Source organism: Chinchilla lanigera, unplaced genomic scaffold, assembly GCF_000276665.1.
Source record: "Chinchilla lanigera isolate Chin_1 unplaced genomic scaffold, ChiLan1.0 scaffold00057, whole genome shotgun sequence".
NCBI lineage: Eukaryota > Metazoa > Chordata > Mammalia > Rodentia > Chinchillidae > Chinchilla > Chinchilla lanigera.
In genome coordinates, this window is record NW_004955458.1 from 10,939,650 (window position 1) to 10,955,756 (window position 16,107).

The 16,107-nt window shown below is 43.0% G+C and overlaps 1 protein-coding gene across 2 annotated transcripts in view; it reads left to right on the plus strand.

Moving 5' to 3' along the window:
• The window catches only part of Srgap1 (SLIT-ROBO Rho GTPase activating protein 1), a 148,756-nt gene that overhangs the window by 96,905 nt on the left and 35,744 nt on the right, over positions 1-16,107 (plus strand). The window contains exons 11-14 of one of the 2 annotated variants that reach the window (XM_013520989.1): positions 1,671-1,773; positions 5,735-5,795; positions 5,949-6,026; positions 8,145-8,279. In XM_013520989.1, the coding sequence (XP_013376443.1) occupies positions 1,671-1,773; positions 5,735-5,795; positions 5,949-6,026; positions 8,145-8,279 (377 nt within the window). Of the gene's footprint in view, positions 1-1,670; positions 1,774-2,281; positions 2,316-5,734; positions 5,796-5,948; positions 6,027-8,144; positions 8,280-16,107 lie in introns of both variants that reach the window. The other variant, XM_013520990.1, reaches the window with a different exon arrangement.

The window sequence follows — 16,107 nt, forward strand, 5'->3', positions numbered from 1 at the left end:
TTTGTGATAATTCCTAGTGTATCTCACTGTCTTTTCTCTTTAGCAGGAAGTGGCCATTTAAATGCTGTACAAATGAACATATTCGGTTAATGAGCGTGGGAGATAGTTTGGCCTGACAAAACATAGCACCTTGAAAGCCTTGTGATCCTTACCACATCAGCTATCAAAGGGTTTCCTGTGGAATTCTAAAGCTGCATCCCTTCCTTCCTCCATGAGTAGCACTGAATTTAGTTTGTAAAAGATTTCAGAGATTTCAGCTGTAGCAGGACGTGACATTCTGCCTGTTTCCAGACAGGTTCCCTTAGTCACTCCTGGATATTTGCAGAGACTCCTTTTAAGCTCCTGGGGACCGTGGGGCTTGAGGGTCTGCCGCCGTGTCCCTCCTTAGTCGTATGAGGCCACCTGCTGGGAGATTCTTAGACTCCATGTTGGCAGTAGGGTTCCCCTGTATCTTGATTATTCTGCCTTTTTGGTCTTCCACATACATTCTTGGAGTTTTTGCTTCTAATCTAGACTTCCTGAATTTGAACAAAATAAACTGAAAAGGTATTCCTTTCTAGAAAGCCTATAGCTTACAAAGGCCTTTTGTATTTCCCGGGGGTGGTGTAAACCTTGCGGTGAAGGCGTTTACACTGCGACATCTGGGAAGAGCTCTCGGGGCTCCCCTCTGTGCTGGCACAGCTGTAGTGAGTCAGGTTCCCGCTGCCCAGTGACCGTGCAGGATGATGCAGCGTTTCCAGATACAGTAGGGGATGCGGTGGGTGTGCATATGTCAGAAAGACCGGCTTATCCGACAGCCAGCCAGGCAGGCAGGCTGGGGCTGGACGGGGCCCGGAACACCGCAAGTAAGAACATCCTAAGGCTCTGCGTGTACTTAGGTGGCTGGGTGGTTTGTTCTACAGAAGAGTAACTCATGTGAGCTGGTGCCCCTCGTTAGAAACAGCATTAAGACCAAACACTAGCCGGGCGCAGTGGCGCACGCCTGTAATCCCAGCACGCGGGAGGGAGGCTGAGGCAGGAGGATCGTTGTGAGTTCATGGCCAGCCTGGGCTACAAAGTGAGCTCAAGGCCAGCCTGAACTGCATAGCGAGACCGTGTCTCAAAAAGACCAAAAACAAAACCAAAAAAAAGCACTATTTTTCCTCACTTGTGATCTATTAATAGTTATTTTTGCATAACATAAAGTCTAGCAAACACCTGAGAGATATTGGACAGATGTGACATTACTTGCATTGAAGAATTATGCTGTACCTGAAAATATTATATTTATTTGATTTCTCCTGCTGAGATCTGTTCAGAGGCCTAATTTTTTATGACCGGTTGTATCTTTCCATAAGACTTGTAAACTGAATAACAAGAACCCTGCTTTGTAGCGTTGGCCAAATAGCTCTCAATTCCACTTGGCAGTGCTTACCATTTTTAAGCATACTAGCAAGCAAACAAATTCCGGCTCTCGCATATAAGAAAACAGCGATCTAAACGAATACTTCGTAAACATTTTTTAATACATAAGTAAAAATAAGTGGGAAGGGGTGGGGCGCTTTTCTCCCACGGGCAGGGGTGGGGAAGGCACCCCAAATCCCGTGTTTTGTAATTTGGATGTGACCTGTGAGTTTTTCACTTACTGTTTGATTTCTGCTATGCTCAGTAATTATATTCCCTTCCCTTAGGCCTCCAAATGTTCCCCCTAAGCCCCAGAAACACAGGAAGTCCCGACCCCGCTCACAGTATAATGCTAAGTTGTTTAATGGGGATTTGGAAACATTCGTCAAGGTACTGGCCCCAGCCACCTGGGTGGCTGATCTCCGCGCGTCTCCCGTAATGATCTCAGCCTCGCAGCGCACGAGGCCGGTCATTACGTCCGAGTCTGTCCTGGGGCTCTCTGCTTTCCCAGAAAATCAATATAATATTTCCTGAAGTCAGAGAGGAAAGACTATTTGGGTTGAGTGTCTTCAGAAAAGGAAATAAATGTGGATGTTATTATGTGGCCAAAAAAGAAACCCTTTTTAAAATTTTCTTCGAAGCCATAATTTGTACAAAAAGGAAAGGGGACACAAGAGCAAAGTCGTTATTTCTATGCATGCAAAGGAGACAGCCTAAAATACATTTTAAACATCCATTTGTTAGTCGCTCTCTGAAGCACACCAAGAGTCTTGATTTCCTGTGACTTGAGGAATTCATTATATTGGACGAATCGGAAGGCCCTGTGGTCTGTGTCCTGTATCTCTGCTGTGTTTATTCTGTCTTCTTTTTCACCCTGCCTTTCTGGTAATGCTTCTAGCCGAGGACGAAGGAACTCGCACACGAGACATCAGGTACAGTGCCAGCGGGCGGGGAGGGCGCGGCCTCCTTCGTGCTGGTGTCCTCTCCGAGTCACACTCATGCTTGGCTTCGGGTAGACTTCTCAAGGTCTTTTAAAAGAAAAATGTTTGCAGTTGGAAATTAGACAGCCTTATGCATAGGCTTTACTTAGAAAGGAACTGTAGAAATCAAACACGAGCTTAAGAGGCAAAAGCAGATAAATTAAACTCTCCGTTTTTACACTGCATTTGGCAAACGTATGAAATTTGAGGGAAGGAATTTTACAGAGGAAAGTCAGTGTTAAATAGCGGGTACACATTTAACATGAGATGGATTCCAGCGCAAATTATATTTTTAAAAAGGGGCTTTCTTTCTGCTTCATAGCTCCCATTTTATGACATGGGCTGCAGTGTTCTTGAAGACTAAATTTATGTGGGAAATCACATTTTTTAATAACCTCCCTTAATTGGCATCTTCCAGAGATCTTTCTTTAAATACGTGCCTGCTTACTGAATATGTGCACTCATTATTTTTAAATAAGCATGTGTAAGCCGGGCATGGTGGTGCATGCCTGTAATCCCAGCACTCGGGAGGCTGAGGCAGGAGGATCGTTGTAAGTTCAAAGCCAGCATGGGCTACAAAGTGAGCTCAAGGCCGGCCTGAACTGCATAGCGAGACCCTGTCTCAAAAAGACAAATAAATAAATAAGCAAGCAAGTGTAAGTATACGCACATATGATATAGATGGATAACTAAATGCATACATACGTACATACATACATACAAAGCTCCGGCAGCTGTAAAAATGGCTTCTAACTTTGAAATTAGGTGAAAACCACTGGATCACCTAAATGCCAATCACAAACGCATTGCCTTGAGCCTTCAACCCAGAAGAGCCTGATTAGCTCTAATTTAACATAAAGTTATTGTCCAATTTGATTATCTAGTTTCCCAGCCCATGGCTTGTAAGCAGGGGCACATTAGATGGGGAGGAGGAAAGAGTGAAGTGAAGGCAGCAAGATGCGCAGCTGACGGCCTGGCCGAGGAGGAGACTGTGGGAGGCTGCAGGAGGCAGGTGTGAGGGGGCTGTTTAGCAGATAACAAAGCACACCTGTTACGTTTCTAAAAAGATTTTCCTCGGTGCAGCTAAAGGAAAGCGCATGGAAGTATTGACAAAGGAATGAAGCGGCTCTCATGGAAAATTCACTTCTGTGAGCGCTTCCTCTCCCCAGGTGCACGCGGAGGAATCTTTGGTGGTGGCGGTGACACACAGGGGGACAGAGGTCTCTCTCTTGTCCAGATGAGATCTCCTCCATGTCCCTGGGAGAGAGTCTGGGTAAAGTCGTTTCCCCTGTAGGGAAATAGACACACGGAGGTTTATGGGCACGGGCCTGGGGTGCAGCTCCTCATTTTACTTCTTGTAAAATGTTTCCTACTGAAGCATCTGGCATCCATGAAATTAAACACACACACACACACACACACACACACACACACACACAGCTTTTGGCTGCAGAATTCATTTTTCTGAGTGAAATACCAGTCGAAGATAAAAGATTAGCAATCACCTGAGTAATTTTAAAAACATTTTTAAATAGTATGAAAACTTAAGACTTCTGGCTACAGAATTCATTATATCTGAATGAAATACCAGTCATAGCTAAAAGACTAGCAATCACCTGAGTGATTTTAAAAATATGTTTAAATAGTATGAAAACTTAAGACTTTTATTTAGAACTTTCTTAGTGCAAACATTTTCCTTTTAATATTTCTTCTTTGTTTTTCTTCATGTTTTAGTACTAAGTTCAGCAGAGGTGTAAACTAATACTCTCTTTTCATCCCTTACATTTAAATACTCGTTGCTTATTTATATCACAGTGTTACATGAACTGTTGTGATAAAGGTTACTTCCCCTAAAATACGCTTGTATCTTAAAGAAAAAGCCTTTCACACATTCAGTACATTTCGATGTAACTACATTGCTATCTTGAGCCAGCTAGTCCGCACTGAGATGTGTTTTTATTCTTAAGGCTCTTCTTGAAGGAATTAATAAAATGTATGCTCGAAAACAAATTAACTAATTAGAGAGACTGAATGCAGGCCCCAAATACCTGAGCCATTATATACTGATTATATTGTCTTAAAACTCAAAAAAGACTATTCCTTAAAAGATCCATTACCCGTTCTAGAAACGATGAAGAATTTAAATTGCTGAACTGCATTATTCGCAATCTTTAATCTACTGCTTAATTGGGAAAGTTAGTGAATACTGAGTCGTTCTAATATATAAAGGCAACTAACATCTTATTGTTTATTTCATGAGAAAATAAAATTTCTAGCCGGTTGTGGTGGCGCACACCTGTAATCCCAGCACTTGGGAGGCTGAGGCAGGAGGATCGCTGTGAGTTCGAGGCCAGCCTGGGCTACAAAGTGAGTTCAAGACCAGCCTGAACTGCATAGTGAGACCCTGTCTCAAAAAGACAAAAAACAAAAACAAAAGAAAAGAAAATGTTTGAGCTCATCATTTTTGAATCTTGTTTTCTTTAAAGATTTAATTCCTGAAAGATGAGAGTCTTAAAAATGTAAGAAAAATAAATCCAAATTCGGTAACTTTCATTAACTCCCCGGAGAGCATGGCATTGGCACATACCTAACCGTGGCCTCACCGCCTCCCTCATCTCATCTGTCATCCGTACATGTTTAGAAGCACTTCCCACATTTACATTTACTTAGTAGAGGGCACTGATTATTTTACAACATGTGGGCAAGAAGACCAAGAAAAAGCTTCCTTCCTAAGAAAATGACATCTAATGGGATATACATTTGTGCAACTTTCCTTAATGCTAAAAATATGGAAAGTCTTTAAGGTTGAGTAAGTTCTGAGGCAAACTAAGTAAATACACGACGCACTTCAGTGACGCGTGAGACGGCTCCCTTATCAGGTCCCAGTCACCACGGAGGCCCCGTACTCTCAGGGACGCGGTGCAGGGGGTGCCGGGAGGGCTGGCAGGCTGTCTTGTGGGGAGGATGCACCTAGTCCTCCAGCGTTCTTTACCTGTCCATCGAAGACGGAGCACTTGTATCAGAACCTTGCCAAAAATGAGTGACTCCTGTTGATACGTCAGCCTAAAGATACAGAAAAGGGACGATACAGCTTTTGACATCCCAGGCACAGCAAGCTAAGCTGACACAGTGTTGCCTTCGTGTGTTAAATGTATTTAATTTGGTTTGCTGCAGAACTGAAGTATACCTTTGTTTAAATATCAAATTCTTTCACCCTTTTGGAGGGTGTCTTACAAAAGCTTGAAAGGGGGGGATTTGGAAAGGGTCATCCAAAAGGGTAAAACGGTAGTTACTGTTGGACGGTGAGGTTTCTTGTGATTTAATTCCAACACTTCGCTCGGGAGCTAACTGACCGCCATCTCTCTGCGCAGGACTCAGGCCAGGCTATCCCCCTCATAGTGGAGAGCTGTATTCGATTCATCAATCTCTATGGTAAGCCGCACACTACAGAATTGTTGTTTAGAAAACAGCCATGAGAGTGTCTCCACAAACGTGTCTGTTCATGCAATACTTACTTTGTGGGGGAAAAAGAGACCTAAAGAACGTGGCGGGTTTCTCATCCTCTTTCTCTGTTGTTGCCTTTAGGTCTTCAGCATCAAGGGATTTTCCGAGTGTCTGGTTCCCAAGTGGAAGTCAACGATATTAAAAACTCATTTGAGAGAGGTAACTGAGTATCTTACCTGTAAGCGAAGGCCTTTCAAAGTCACTATTCTGTACTGCGCGGTGGCGTCCAAGCCTTCGTCTGTGTGTTCACTTCGTCGTGGGTGCCAGCGTAAAGGGCCGTTCAGAGTAGCTAAAGAATAAGACCCAGATCGAGTCTTCTTACTAAAGGTAGAGAAGCGGGGCTGGGGATTTAGCTCAGCGGCAAAAGCGCCTGCCTGGCAAGCGCGAGGTTGTGAGTTCGGTTCCCGGTACCGGAGAAAAACCAAAAACCAAAAAAAAAAAAAAACAAACAAATAAAGGTAGAGAAGCATGTGAGCTCTGTATCCTGACAGTCACCGCCGTGACACGTGTGTCAGGACGGCCCTGAAAGGCCTCCGGAAGACGCTGGGGCGGCCTGGCCTGGTCAGCGGGTGTCGGGGCAGCTGCTCTCACCCCTGCTTCCCTCGTCAGGAGCTCTTTCCTTTCTCTTCCTCCGTTCCGGGCTCCTTCCACGCGACGCAGTTGGCGCCTTATTCCTGTTCATGAGTGGCTGTCCGTAAATACTACCAAACGTTCGGTTAATGTATTGATCAGCAAAACCATATGCTTCAGTGCTAGGAAGACCTGGAATCAGATCAGAGTCTCATTTACTCGTAATGGGGTTTGAGGCAGGGGACTCAGTTACTCCTCAGGTCTCAGTTTCCCCAAAGCGCCATTGCAGATTATGAGGGTTAGACATAATCTGTGAAAACGTCAAGCCCTTTCATGGTAGCTGTCAGTTATAAATGCTCTCCAAATATGATCATGTGTATGGCATCCTCGTCTGGGTACGTCTGTGCCTTCCTTCCTGCGTTTGGAAGTCAAGGCAAACATGCAGGCTGGTCGTCCCATGGAGAAGAGCTGCATTCTCTCTCTGTCCCGTTTCCCCTGGTCTCAGTGCGGTGCAGAACCCTCTAACGTTTGAAGCCGTGGTTGAAGGGCTAAACTGGAGCCATGTAATTCTTTCCTGGCCCAGGTCCTCTGACCAGTAGGGATTTAGAGCAGAGCTGCATCCCCCTCAGTAGCTCTCTGCCAGCAACTGTGCTCAGGATGACAAGGTGAAATGTGGTGAAGCATCCGGTTCTGTGCCAGCCGCTACAGGCAGAAGGAATGCTCTGTTATTTTTCCTTGGAAATTTCCCTGTATTTTTTATTTGTTTGCAATATCTTTGGGTGTGGGTTTCTCACAGTAGGCAAAAAAACAAAATAACAACTCTGATGAGTTCATGTTAAGTACTCTTGCCCTTAGGGGCTCCTCTACAAAAAAGTGCCCTTAGAGGCAAGCAGTATGTTAAAGTCCAGTGCACACGCTCTGAGAATTTTAGTAGGCCGGTGAATTTTAAAATGGAGTTTGATTTAAGGCTATTCATATTATGCTGGCCCTTTCCAGGATTTTATCTCAGGTTCATTCTCAGAAAGATGGACTAGCCAGTATAGTTGCCTAGTATTTTAAAACTGTTTAACACCAAAAAATACAATTTCATATTTGTGATACATTTTTAATAGCCACTTTGCATGCAAATGCCTTGATCACCGCTAAGGCTCCATTTTCAAATTCTTCTACCAGATTTCAGAATTTGCCTCCGTTCCAGGTGCTTTCAGATGTACTGTGAATACCAGTGCTTATTTGGGGAACACCTGTGACTGAATTGTAGGCATTCACAGTTAATACTTGTAAATTTTACTGACCCATATAACATAGATAGACAGGCCTTTATTGTGTCTTTCTCCCAGTAGGATAAGACATAGAATGTAGTTCTTGAAGTCCTGTCAGACTACTACCAATTTTAGCTTCAAAAAAAGTTTGGTAAAATTATAAATGCCACAATATTTTATTTTAAGATTTGGGCAACTTGTGAGGGAGTATTTGGTAGCATAAGATTTTTTTAAAGCTTATTTTAGCTAACTATTTTTAGGTTAATCATGGGGTGGGATATCTAAAGCAGTTATTTTAATTTTAGTACCCTATAATCTTTCATAAAGCATAATTAAAAGATTCATGTATATATAGGAATAGCAGTATGTGTGTGTATATATAAATATACATATATATACTTGTTGAGGGAAGCTCTGTGTATGTAATCACTTTTTTTTTCCCTAGGTGAAAATCCCCTGGCCGATGACCAGAGCAACCATGATATTAATTCAGTGGCTGGCGTTCTGAAGCTCTATTTCCGTGGGCTGGAAAACCCCCTCTTTCCTAAGGAAAGATTTAATGATCTGATTTCTTGTATCAGTAAGTAGATTTTTTTTTCGTAGTTTTTTCCACCAGAAGTATTTCACTAACCAGCTTCCTGGAAAAGATAGCGGTGCTCCTCCACGTACTCCTCCGTCACCCTGTTAGCGCCGTATTTCTCAGGCCGTTTGTTTTCTCTCTGGATCCAGCGTGAGTCACCGTCCCAGCTGTGGCCTCACCCATAGCCGAGTGGGCTTCTGCTGCAGGCCGAACAACTCCAGGCCCCATAGCGCCGGGAGCTGACCTCTTATTGCCAGAGTGAGGCAGGAAGGCAGGTGCCACCTGCCCAAGAGAGAGGCGAAAAGCTGTAAGCATGGAAATGGAGCCTTTTTGGCTTTTGAGTTTTTTTATTTTTCCCAACCAGTTTGAGAAGCAGACTAAATTACTCATCTTTGAATGTTACTTCAAGCAGTAAGGTTATCTGTCCGTGGGCACCCCCGGCTCATAGGCAGGGTTGCTCTGGGACTGTGTGATATACTACAAAACCAGTAAACCTCAGCAGAGTAAAGCATTGCTGCTTTTCAGTGGGGTCTTACAGCGGTACCCAACAGAACATGCCAAGAATGAATTATTAAGCGCAGTTAGCTTCAGTGACTCCAAAATGGCAGTGCCCCTCTAAGTCCACACTCCCAGGCAAGTCTAGGGCTGACTTCACCCGTACAGGTTTTCATAAAAACCAGGCTTTACTCTTGATGGAGAAAGCCCTGCTGCCCCACCCCGCATCGCCTGCGTTACAAGTCCCATTGCTTTGACTGCACAGAAATCTCCCTTTTCATGCTGCTTCTCCACCCACATTCCTTTGGCTTTTACCTGGAGCCGTTGTAATCTCTTAAACGACCTCCTGAGTTCTAGATTTTGTCCTCCTTCCACAAATCCAGTCTGCGCCGTGCCATCCGCTCCACCACAACTAGATTCCAAGCGGGGAATGGCAGTGTTCGCTCTTTCCCCCGTTTGAAACCTGGCTCCTTGGTATGGCCGGTTCATAGAATGGAATTCCTTCTGCGTCTGAGCTTTCTCTTCCTGACCTGTTCCTGCTGCTATGCAACTATCTCCTGCCTCCCATCCCATTTTCTGGTGCAGTTTAAATACACAGGGGGGTATAACAGAGTGCACATGGGCCAGGGCCTGCTCCCTCCACGCCTTTGCTCAGGCTCTTTCCTCTGCTGTCTGATAACCGTGGAGACCTGCTGGGAAGGCTTCGCCAAAATGGAACGTCTCCCGGAGCACCATCTTCCCCAGCACGCCAAGAGAATCAGTCACCGTCTCCTCTACTGACACCCCATAGTGTTCTAGCTCTCTCCGTTTTCTGATTACCCTACATTATAATTTCTTACTTCCTCTGGCTCCTTCCACTAGAGAGGGAGCGTAAGGAAGAACGTGGATTCTAGACTGAGCCAGCTCAAGTTCAGACGGTAGCTGCACTGCTTGCTCACCAGCTGTGCTACTACAGCGTCCTCGTTGATAAAGCAGGCAGAACATCAGGCTGTTCATTGTAGGCTTGGGAGAACTGGGTGAGTTAGTGTGCGCACCTGGCATGGCGCGTGCTCCTAACACGCCGCGTTTAGCCCCCGGACCTGCGAGACCATGATGGCTCACCCAGTTCCATGGCCCTAGCACTTGCCATAGCTAATTCCAGGAGCACAGTAAGTGCTTGGTACTTCTCTGTTACAGAGAATACAAGTAAAGTGAAGACTCGAGACTCTATCAGAAGTTCCTTTGTTAGCGGCTGTGCCCAAAGTCCTGTCTTTAGTTGGTATCAATTCCAGTTACCCAGATATCCGGGGCAGAACTTAGAAGTGCGCCTGTGTGTCCACTCCGAGGTTCTTGCAGAGCCTGAGTCATCACAGCGGACCTCTGACCTAGCTGGAAAGAGCTGAGGAGGCGGTGTCACGCCTCTGGAATTCTCCTTTGGCCACGTCCAAAGAGTTCCCTCACGTCCTAGCCAGAGAAGTTAAGTCTGGAAAAGTAAGTGCTCTGTAACACGTAGTGGTTTTCTAGGTCTGTGTCAGCCGTAATGTTTACAAGCAGTGGCAGTTGGATAAAGAATACTGGGCCACACTGCCAGGTACCTTTAGAGGATCATTTATGAACCAGAAACCCTGTTTCGTTGTGGGTTAATAACTAAGGCCATAGGGTCCGAAGTATCTAGGTTCAAATTCTAGCTTTACCAGCTCTGTAAATGTGGACAACGATGAATGCTTGATCTCAGTAAGTCGCTGTCTCCATTTACTCCATGAGTCTGTGTGAAGAATGAGTGAGATAATCCACTTAAATTGCTTAATGTCGTGCCTCACCCTGTAGGAAGCCTCAGTAAATGCTGCTGACTGCCGTTGTTACTACTTTATAGCTGTTCCCACCGCAGGCTGAGGTAACCTGGTTTACTCATTTACCGTCTATTCTGGCCATCGCGTATTTCTCTGACATAATTCCATGAGCTGCATTTAGAAATGATGGTGCTGTAGCCTAGAAGTTGTATTCACCCCAGCATGATTTTTTCTAACATATCACATGCTTTGTAACAAAGTCAGGCTTTCTCACCATGAAAGTCAGGTTCAGCAAAATATATAGACCGTAGAAGAGAATAGACGGTGTGCAGAGGTATCTTCCCTGAAGGCGGGGCCGGAGATACTACAAGGACAAATGAAGACGCTCACAAAACACTTTTCCCTTTATCAGAACAGTAGAGTAATGCAGATCAATAAATTAATAAACTTTGAATTAACTGGGATAAAAATAGTCTGTATTATATATTCATGCCCTTCAGAATCTGTACCTTGAAAGAAGAAGCAGGGGCCTTGAACTTCAAAGCGGCAAAGAAGAGTACATCCCAGTTCAGATCTAACTGCCAGTATTTTCATAGGATGCTAATGTTTTTGTTGGTACTCTGGTTCCAAAGTTTCATAGGTGCTGAACCGCTTGTGCCAACCTTACTTTTCTGTGTCTACCTTAATTTTAGTGTAGGTAGGGTGGTTTTTTTCAAGAACTCATTGACATTAATAACCTCTTTGTATAATACCTCCTTGATGTAATAATCCCTTTCCTTCTAAACTCTAACCTCTTTAAAAAGATGGGATTCCTGTTACTGATGTATCTCAAGACAAGTATTTGCGGCCTGGGGATTTAGCTCAGCGGCAAAAGCGCCTGCCTGGCAAGCGCAAGGTCGTGAGTTTGATTCCCGGTACCGGAAAAAAAAAGGAAAAAAAACACACACACACACACAAAAAAAAGACAAGTATTTGCTTTTACCCATGGGACGTGTATTTGCGTTTTTCCTAGATTCTCAATACTGATTGAGGATGGCATAATATATCGTTCATTATTGTATCCCCTCATTGATATTACAATGATACCAAATCATTTTGATGATTGAATCAAGTTAGTAGATTGTCTGCCATATGCAAAAAATTCTGAAGACTCAGAGACTTCATTCTTCCTTTTAGGAGGCTTAAAAGCTAGTGGGAAAGAGAAGATACTCAGGAGTAAAGGTAGCCTAAGTGAGTATACAATGGAAACATCAAGAATTAGAAATTTTCGGGGAGACAGATCTCAGAGTGAGAGATTGTTTTTACCCGTGTCATCTTGCTGCATTGCCATAACTGGGCCTGGTTTTCCCTGTTAAGGTAATTTCATGTAACAGTTAGTGTGCCTAGAAAAAAAGTCTTCCCTTTTTATCTTTTCTAGAAGATTATATAAGTCCCTGTAGCACCCGCTACCTTTTGCTTTCCTATTTTTGCATTTTTTGGGGAAGAGTGTGTGTGTGTGTGTGTGTGTGCGCGTCTGCGCGCGCGCGCGTGCGTGTGTGTGTGTGTGTGTGTGTACGCGCACGCCCACACTAAGTTATTATCCTGCCGTGGTTGTGCCCCTAAATTACCCCGTTCTTTGGAAACTTACAAATGTATAATAAAGGGGAGGAATGTATCTTAGCCCTCATTTTTAAAATGAACAGTATCCATTCCCCAATTCACTACAAATTTATTTTGGAAGATCATTTATCTGGATGAAAACGTAGTGTAATCAAGTGCGGTATAACTCGGCAGTGACAAATTTAGTAGTTTCTTACTCCAGAATTGTTCTGTTCCTTGTTGTGTGCTTTTCTTAAATCTCCTTTATGAATGATTTTGTGAGTGCTCCAGGTCATACCCACAAAGTCTGGGCAGCTTCCAGCACATCCATGTATCACAGCTCTGAGATCCCCAAAGGCGAAAGTCCAAGTAATTACTCAAGTAATTCATGGTTTTTCCAGCCTTCCTCAGAGCTTCGAGCCGAGATGAAACATTTGCACTCATTTTGTACAACATGTTATTATTTAGGTGACTACTTAGACATGAGAAAATATTTTTATAGGAGATTTTTTTCTCCTATCACAAAACCAACCTTCAAGTCCTTGTAGCAGACTTGAAAAATACACCAAAGCACATCGGATAGCATAGCACCCCTCAGAATGTTCCAGCCTAAAGAGAACCAGTGGTTTTGGCTACATGTCCTTCTAGGCTGTTTTTATATTCTTGTGCACACAGCTTTTGTTGAGGCCAGCATGGAACTGTAGTATCCATACTGTTTGTAATACACCTTCTTTTTAGCTTTTATATTAAAGAAAATACCGATAGGACAGAATAACATAGACCATATAATCAACCACCCCCCCTTCAACAGTTTTCATTTCTTGGCTTCACTGGCTCCGCCTGCAGCCAGTGCCACCCCCACAGCATCCTCTCACTGGTACCCCTGGAAGTGAAAGGTTCTCTGTCACATTTCAGACCACAAAACAACCTGTAGTCATGGTAAAATACTTGAGAAATATGCAGACGTACATAGAACAAAATGCTATCACGCATCGTACCACCGTCCAAAGAGAAATAATGGTGTGTATGTATTTTATATATAATAAACAATAATAGTATATTCTGTGCTCCTGTACAATATACCTTAAAATTTAAACATGTACTAATGAAATGAAACATGTAGTAATGTACTAATGTTATACCTTAAAATTTAAACATGTACTAATGAAAATAATTTCATCTACTAATGAAAATAATTTTTAAAATAAAAATAATTGTTCTATTATGAAATTAATATGTGATCACTGTAGAGAAATTATAAACTGAGAACAAATCATCCATAATTCCTCTGCACAGAAATGTTAACCTTTTAGTATCTTCCTAGTTTTTTGTATGTTATCTATGTACTTTTAGAAGCAGGTTTCAGTATAATTCTCATCAAATTCATTCATTAAACAGTACAACAGAGCCGGGCGTGGTGGCGCACGCCTGTAATCCCAGCACTTGGGAGGCTGAGGCAGGAGGATCGCTGTGAGTTCGAGGCCAGCATGGGCTACAAAGTGAGCTCAAGGCCAGCCTGAACTGCATAGGGAGACCCTGCCTCAAAAAAAAGACAAAAAAAAAAAGTTTAAAAATACAGTACAATTGAGAGGTTTTTAGCCTATTCATGGGATTATGCTACCACTATGACAATCAACTTTAGAACATTTTTATTGTTCCCAAAGAAACTCCAGTTAGCAAACAGTAGTACCCACTTTCCATTTCCCTGTAACTGTCACCACCCCCAGCCCTAGGGCCTGTTTTGGCCATTTCATATAAATAAAATCATACAGTCTGTGGTCTTTTGTGCCTGGTTTTACGTAAACACAGTGTTTTAGCATGTGTCAGTACTTCATATTATAGCATATATTAGTACTTTGTTGCATTTTATTGCCAGACAATATTCTGTGGTATGGATATACGACTCCTTTATACTCATAATAAAAACTGGTGTGATATCATGTCATATCATACCAAAATTGATATTATATCATATCGTATCACACGCTCATGGATATGAAGTTTCTTTTGGAAGTGATTATAATATTCTAATGTTAATTGAGGTGAGGCTATACAACTCAAGAATATACTAAAGATCACTGAATTGTATAATTAAATGGATAACTTATATGGTATATGGATTATATCACAGTAAGGCGATTGTAAATAAAATTATGTCATGCCATCCTGACTCTTTATAAACCTTTTTATTTAATTCATTAATGTTGTTAACATTTTCTCAGGTCAGTGTATGTTTTTCAGAATTCAGCTTTTGGTGTCTGCACACTGGTTTCCGTTCGTGTAATAAGTCCCCTAGTTTTAGACGTTTAGATTGTTTCTAGGGATTTGATAATCAGACAGTACTGTGATATGCCTCTCAGTACGTATATCTATTTGTCCACTTCTGATTATTTTATGAAAAATGCTTTTGAGCTCTTTTCCTTGTGCTGTAATATATCTAATTGTTCTTAAAAGTTCTGTCAACTCTCGTGACATACATGGTGGTTTTCTCCCTCAATTCTGAATTTCCACTTCATGACTTATAATAATGTCTTACAATTTCATTTTACAAATATTGATACCCTGAATATCTGAATAGGTAAAGCTTGGCAGGCTAAGGTTTAGTTTCCCTACTAACCTCAATAATGATAAGTCACCAGAACAGGACACATTATTTACATATTTATTTGCGTAGGGCAGTTTTTTAACTAGAAGAGAAAGCGGTGGATTGATTCACTGAAGTGTCCGTTACTAGTCAGTCACTGAGGTTTCCAGGCATTTATTGCTTACCTGGAGAGTTACGGCTGACTCCGTCCAAGAGCACCGAAGGTGCGTCCGCGAGTGCTGGAACGCCTTGCGCTTCTCTCCCTGCCCTTCCTGTGCACACGTACACACTGGCCGTACATGCAGTTGGTTAGCGCCTTGATACTGTTACGGTGAAGCTCAGATGCTGTGGGACTGGTGAATTCTAGTAGTTAAGCTCTAGAGCTCAGAAATATTTCCATAACTACTTTTAAATAAATGGTTTCTCAGTGTGGTCACCAAGGACATTCTTTTCCTTGTCTTCATACTTAAGTACGAACTTTCATCTTGTGATTTATTGTTTGTTTTCTGGAGAAATGAAATTTTCATGGGAATGGCCGTAGGAACTTTTTGCCATCCTCTGAAGCACCTTGCATTTGATGGTGAACTTCTCACAGACATTTTCATGGAACTGTCCCACTGCCCTGCTGTGAACTTAGGACGCTGCTGTGGAAAAAGAGCATAAATTAGTCCTGGGAGCTTTGAGCATGTGACCCAGACTGAATGAATGCCGCTTTTACCTAATGACAGCAGACCCTGAAGTGTGGAAGCGAAGCCTAGCTTAAAAGATCCGCAGATAAAATCCTGACTCCCCTCACTGGCAACTTTTCCGAAGGGAAGAACTATCTACCCTTGCATCCACTGTGAAACTGAAAGATCGTGAATTGCCAGCTAGAATGCACGTTAGGCAGAGTCAGGAGCAGCCATAAATTTTGACCCACTGACTAGACTCAAAAGAGTGAATGAGTTGTTTGTCCGAGAGCAAAGCTCCGGCAGAACGCGTGCTGCAAGCCAGCCGGGTACATGTCTCGTCCTACTCACAGGACGCGGCAGGGGGATTTGCGCTGCTTCAGAAGCGCCAGCAATTCTGTTGCACTTTGACTTACATTGTGTGTTGCCTCACATAGTTTTAAATTGTCTTTTTGGTATCGCTCTTTTTATGTGACTATTGTTTTTCTCTCCTAAATCTTTAATTTGCATCCCACAGACCCTTCGATTAGTTTGTGTGTGTGTGTGTGTGTGTGTGGCAAAAGATCCATGACATAAAATTTACCGCTTTAAGTGGAGAGCTCGGGGGATTAAGTACATTTACCGTCCTGTGCAGCCGTCATAATTGCTGCAGGAACTTTTTTTTTACCAAACAGAAGCTCTTTACCCACTAAAAAATAACTCCTCACCTCCCCCGCCCACAGGCCCTTTCAGTG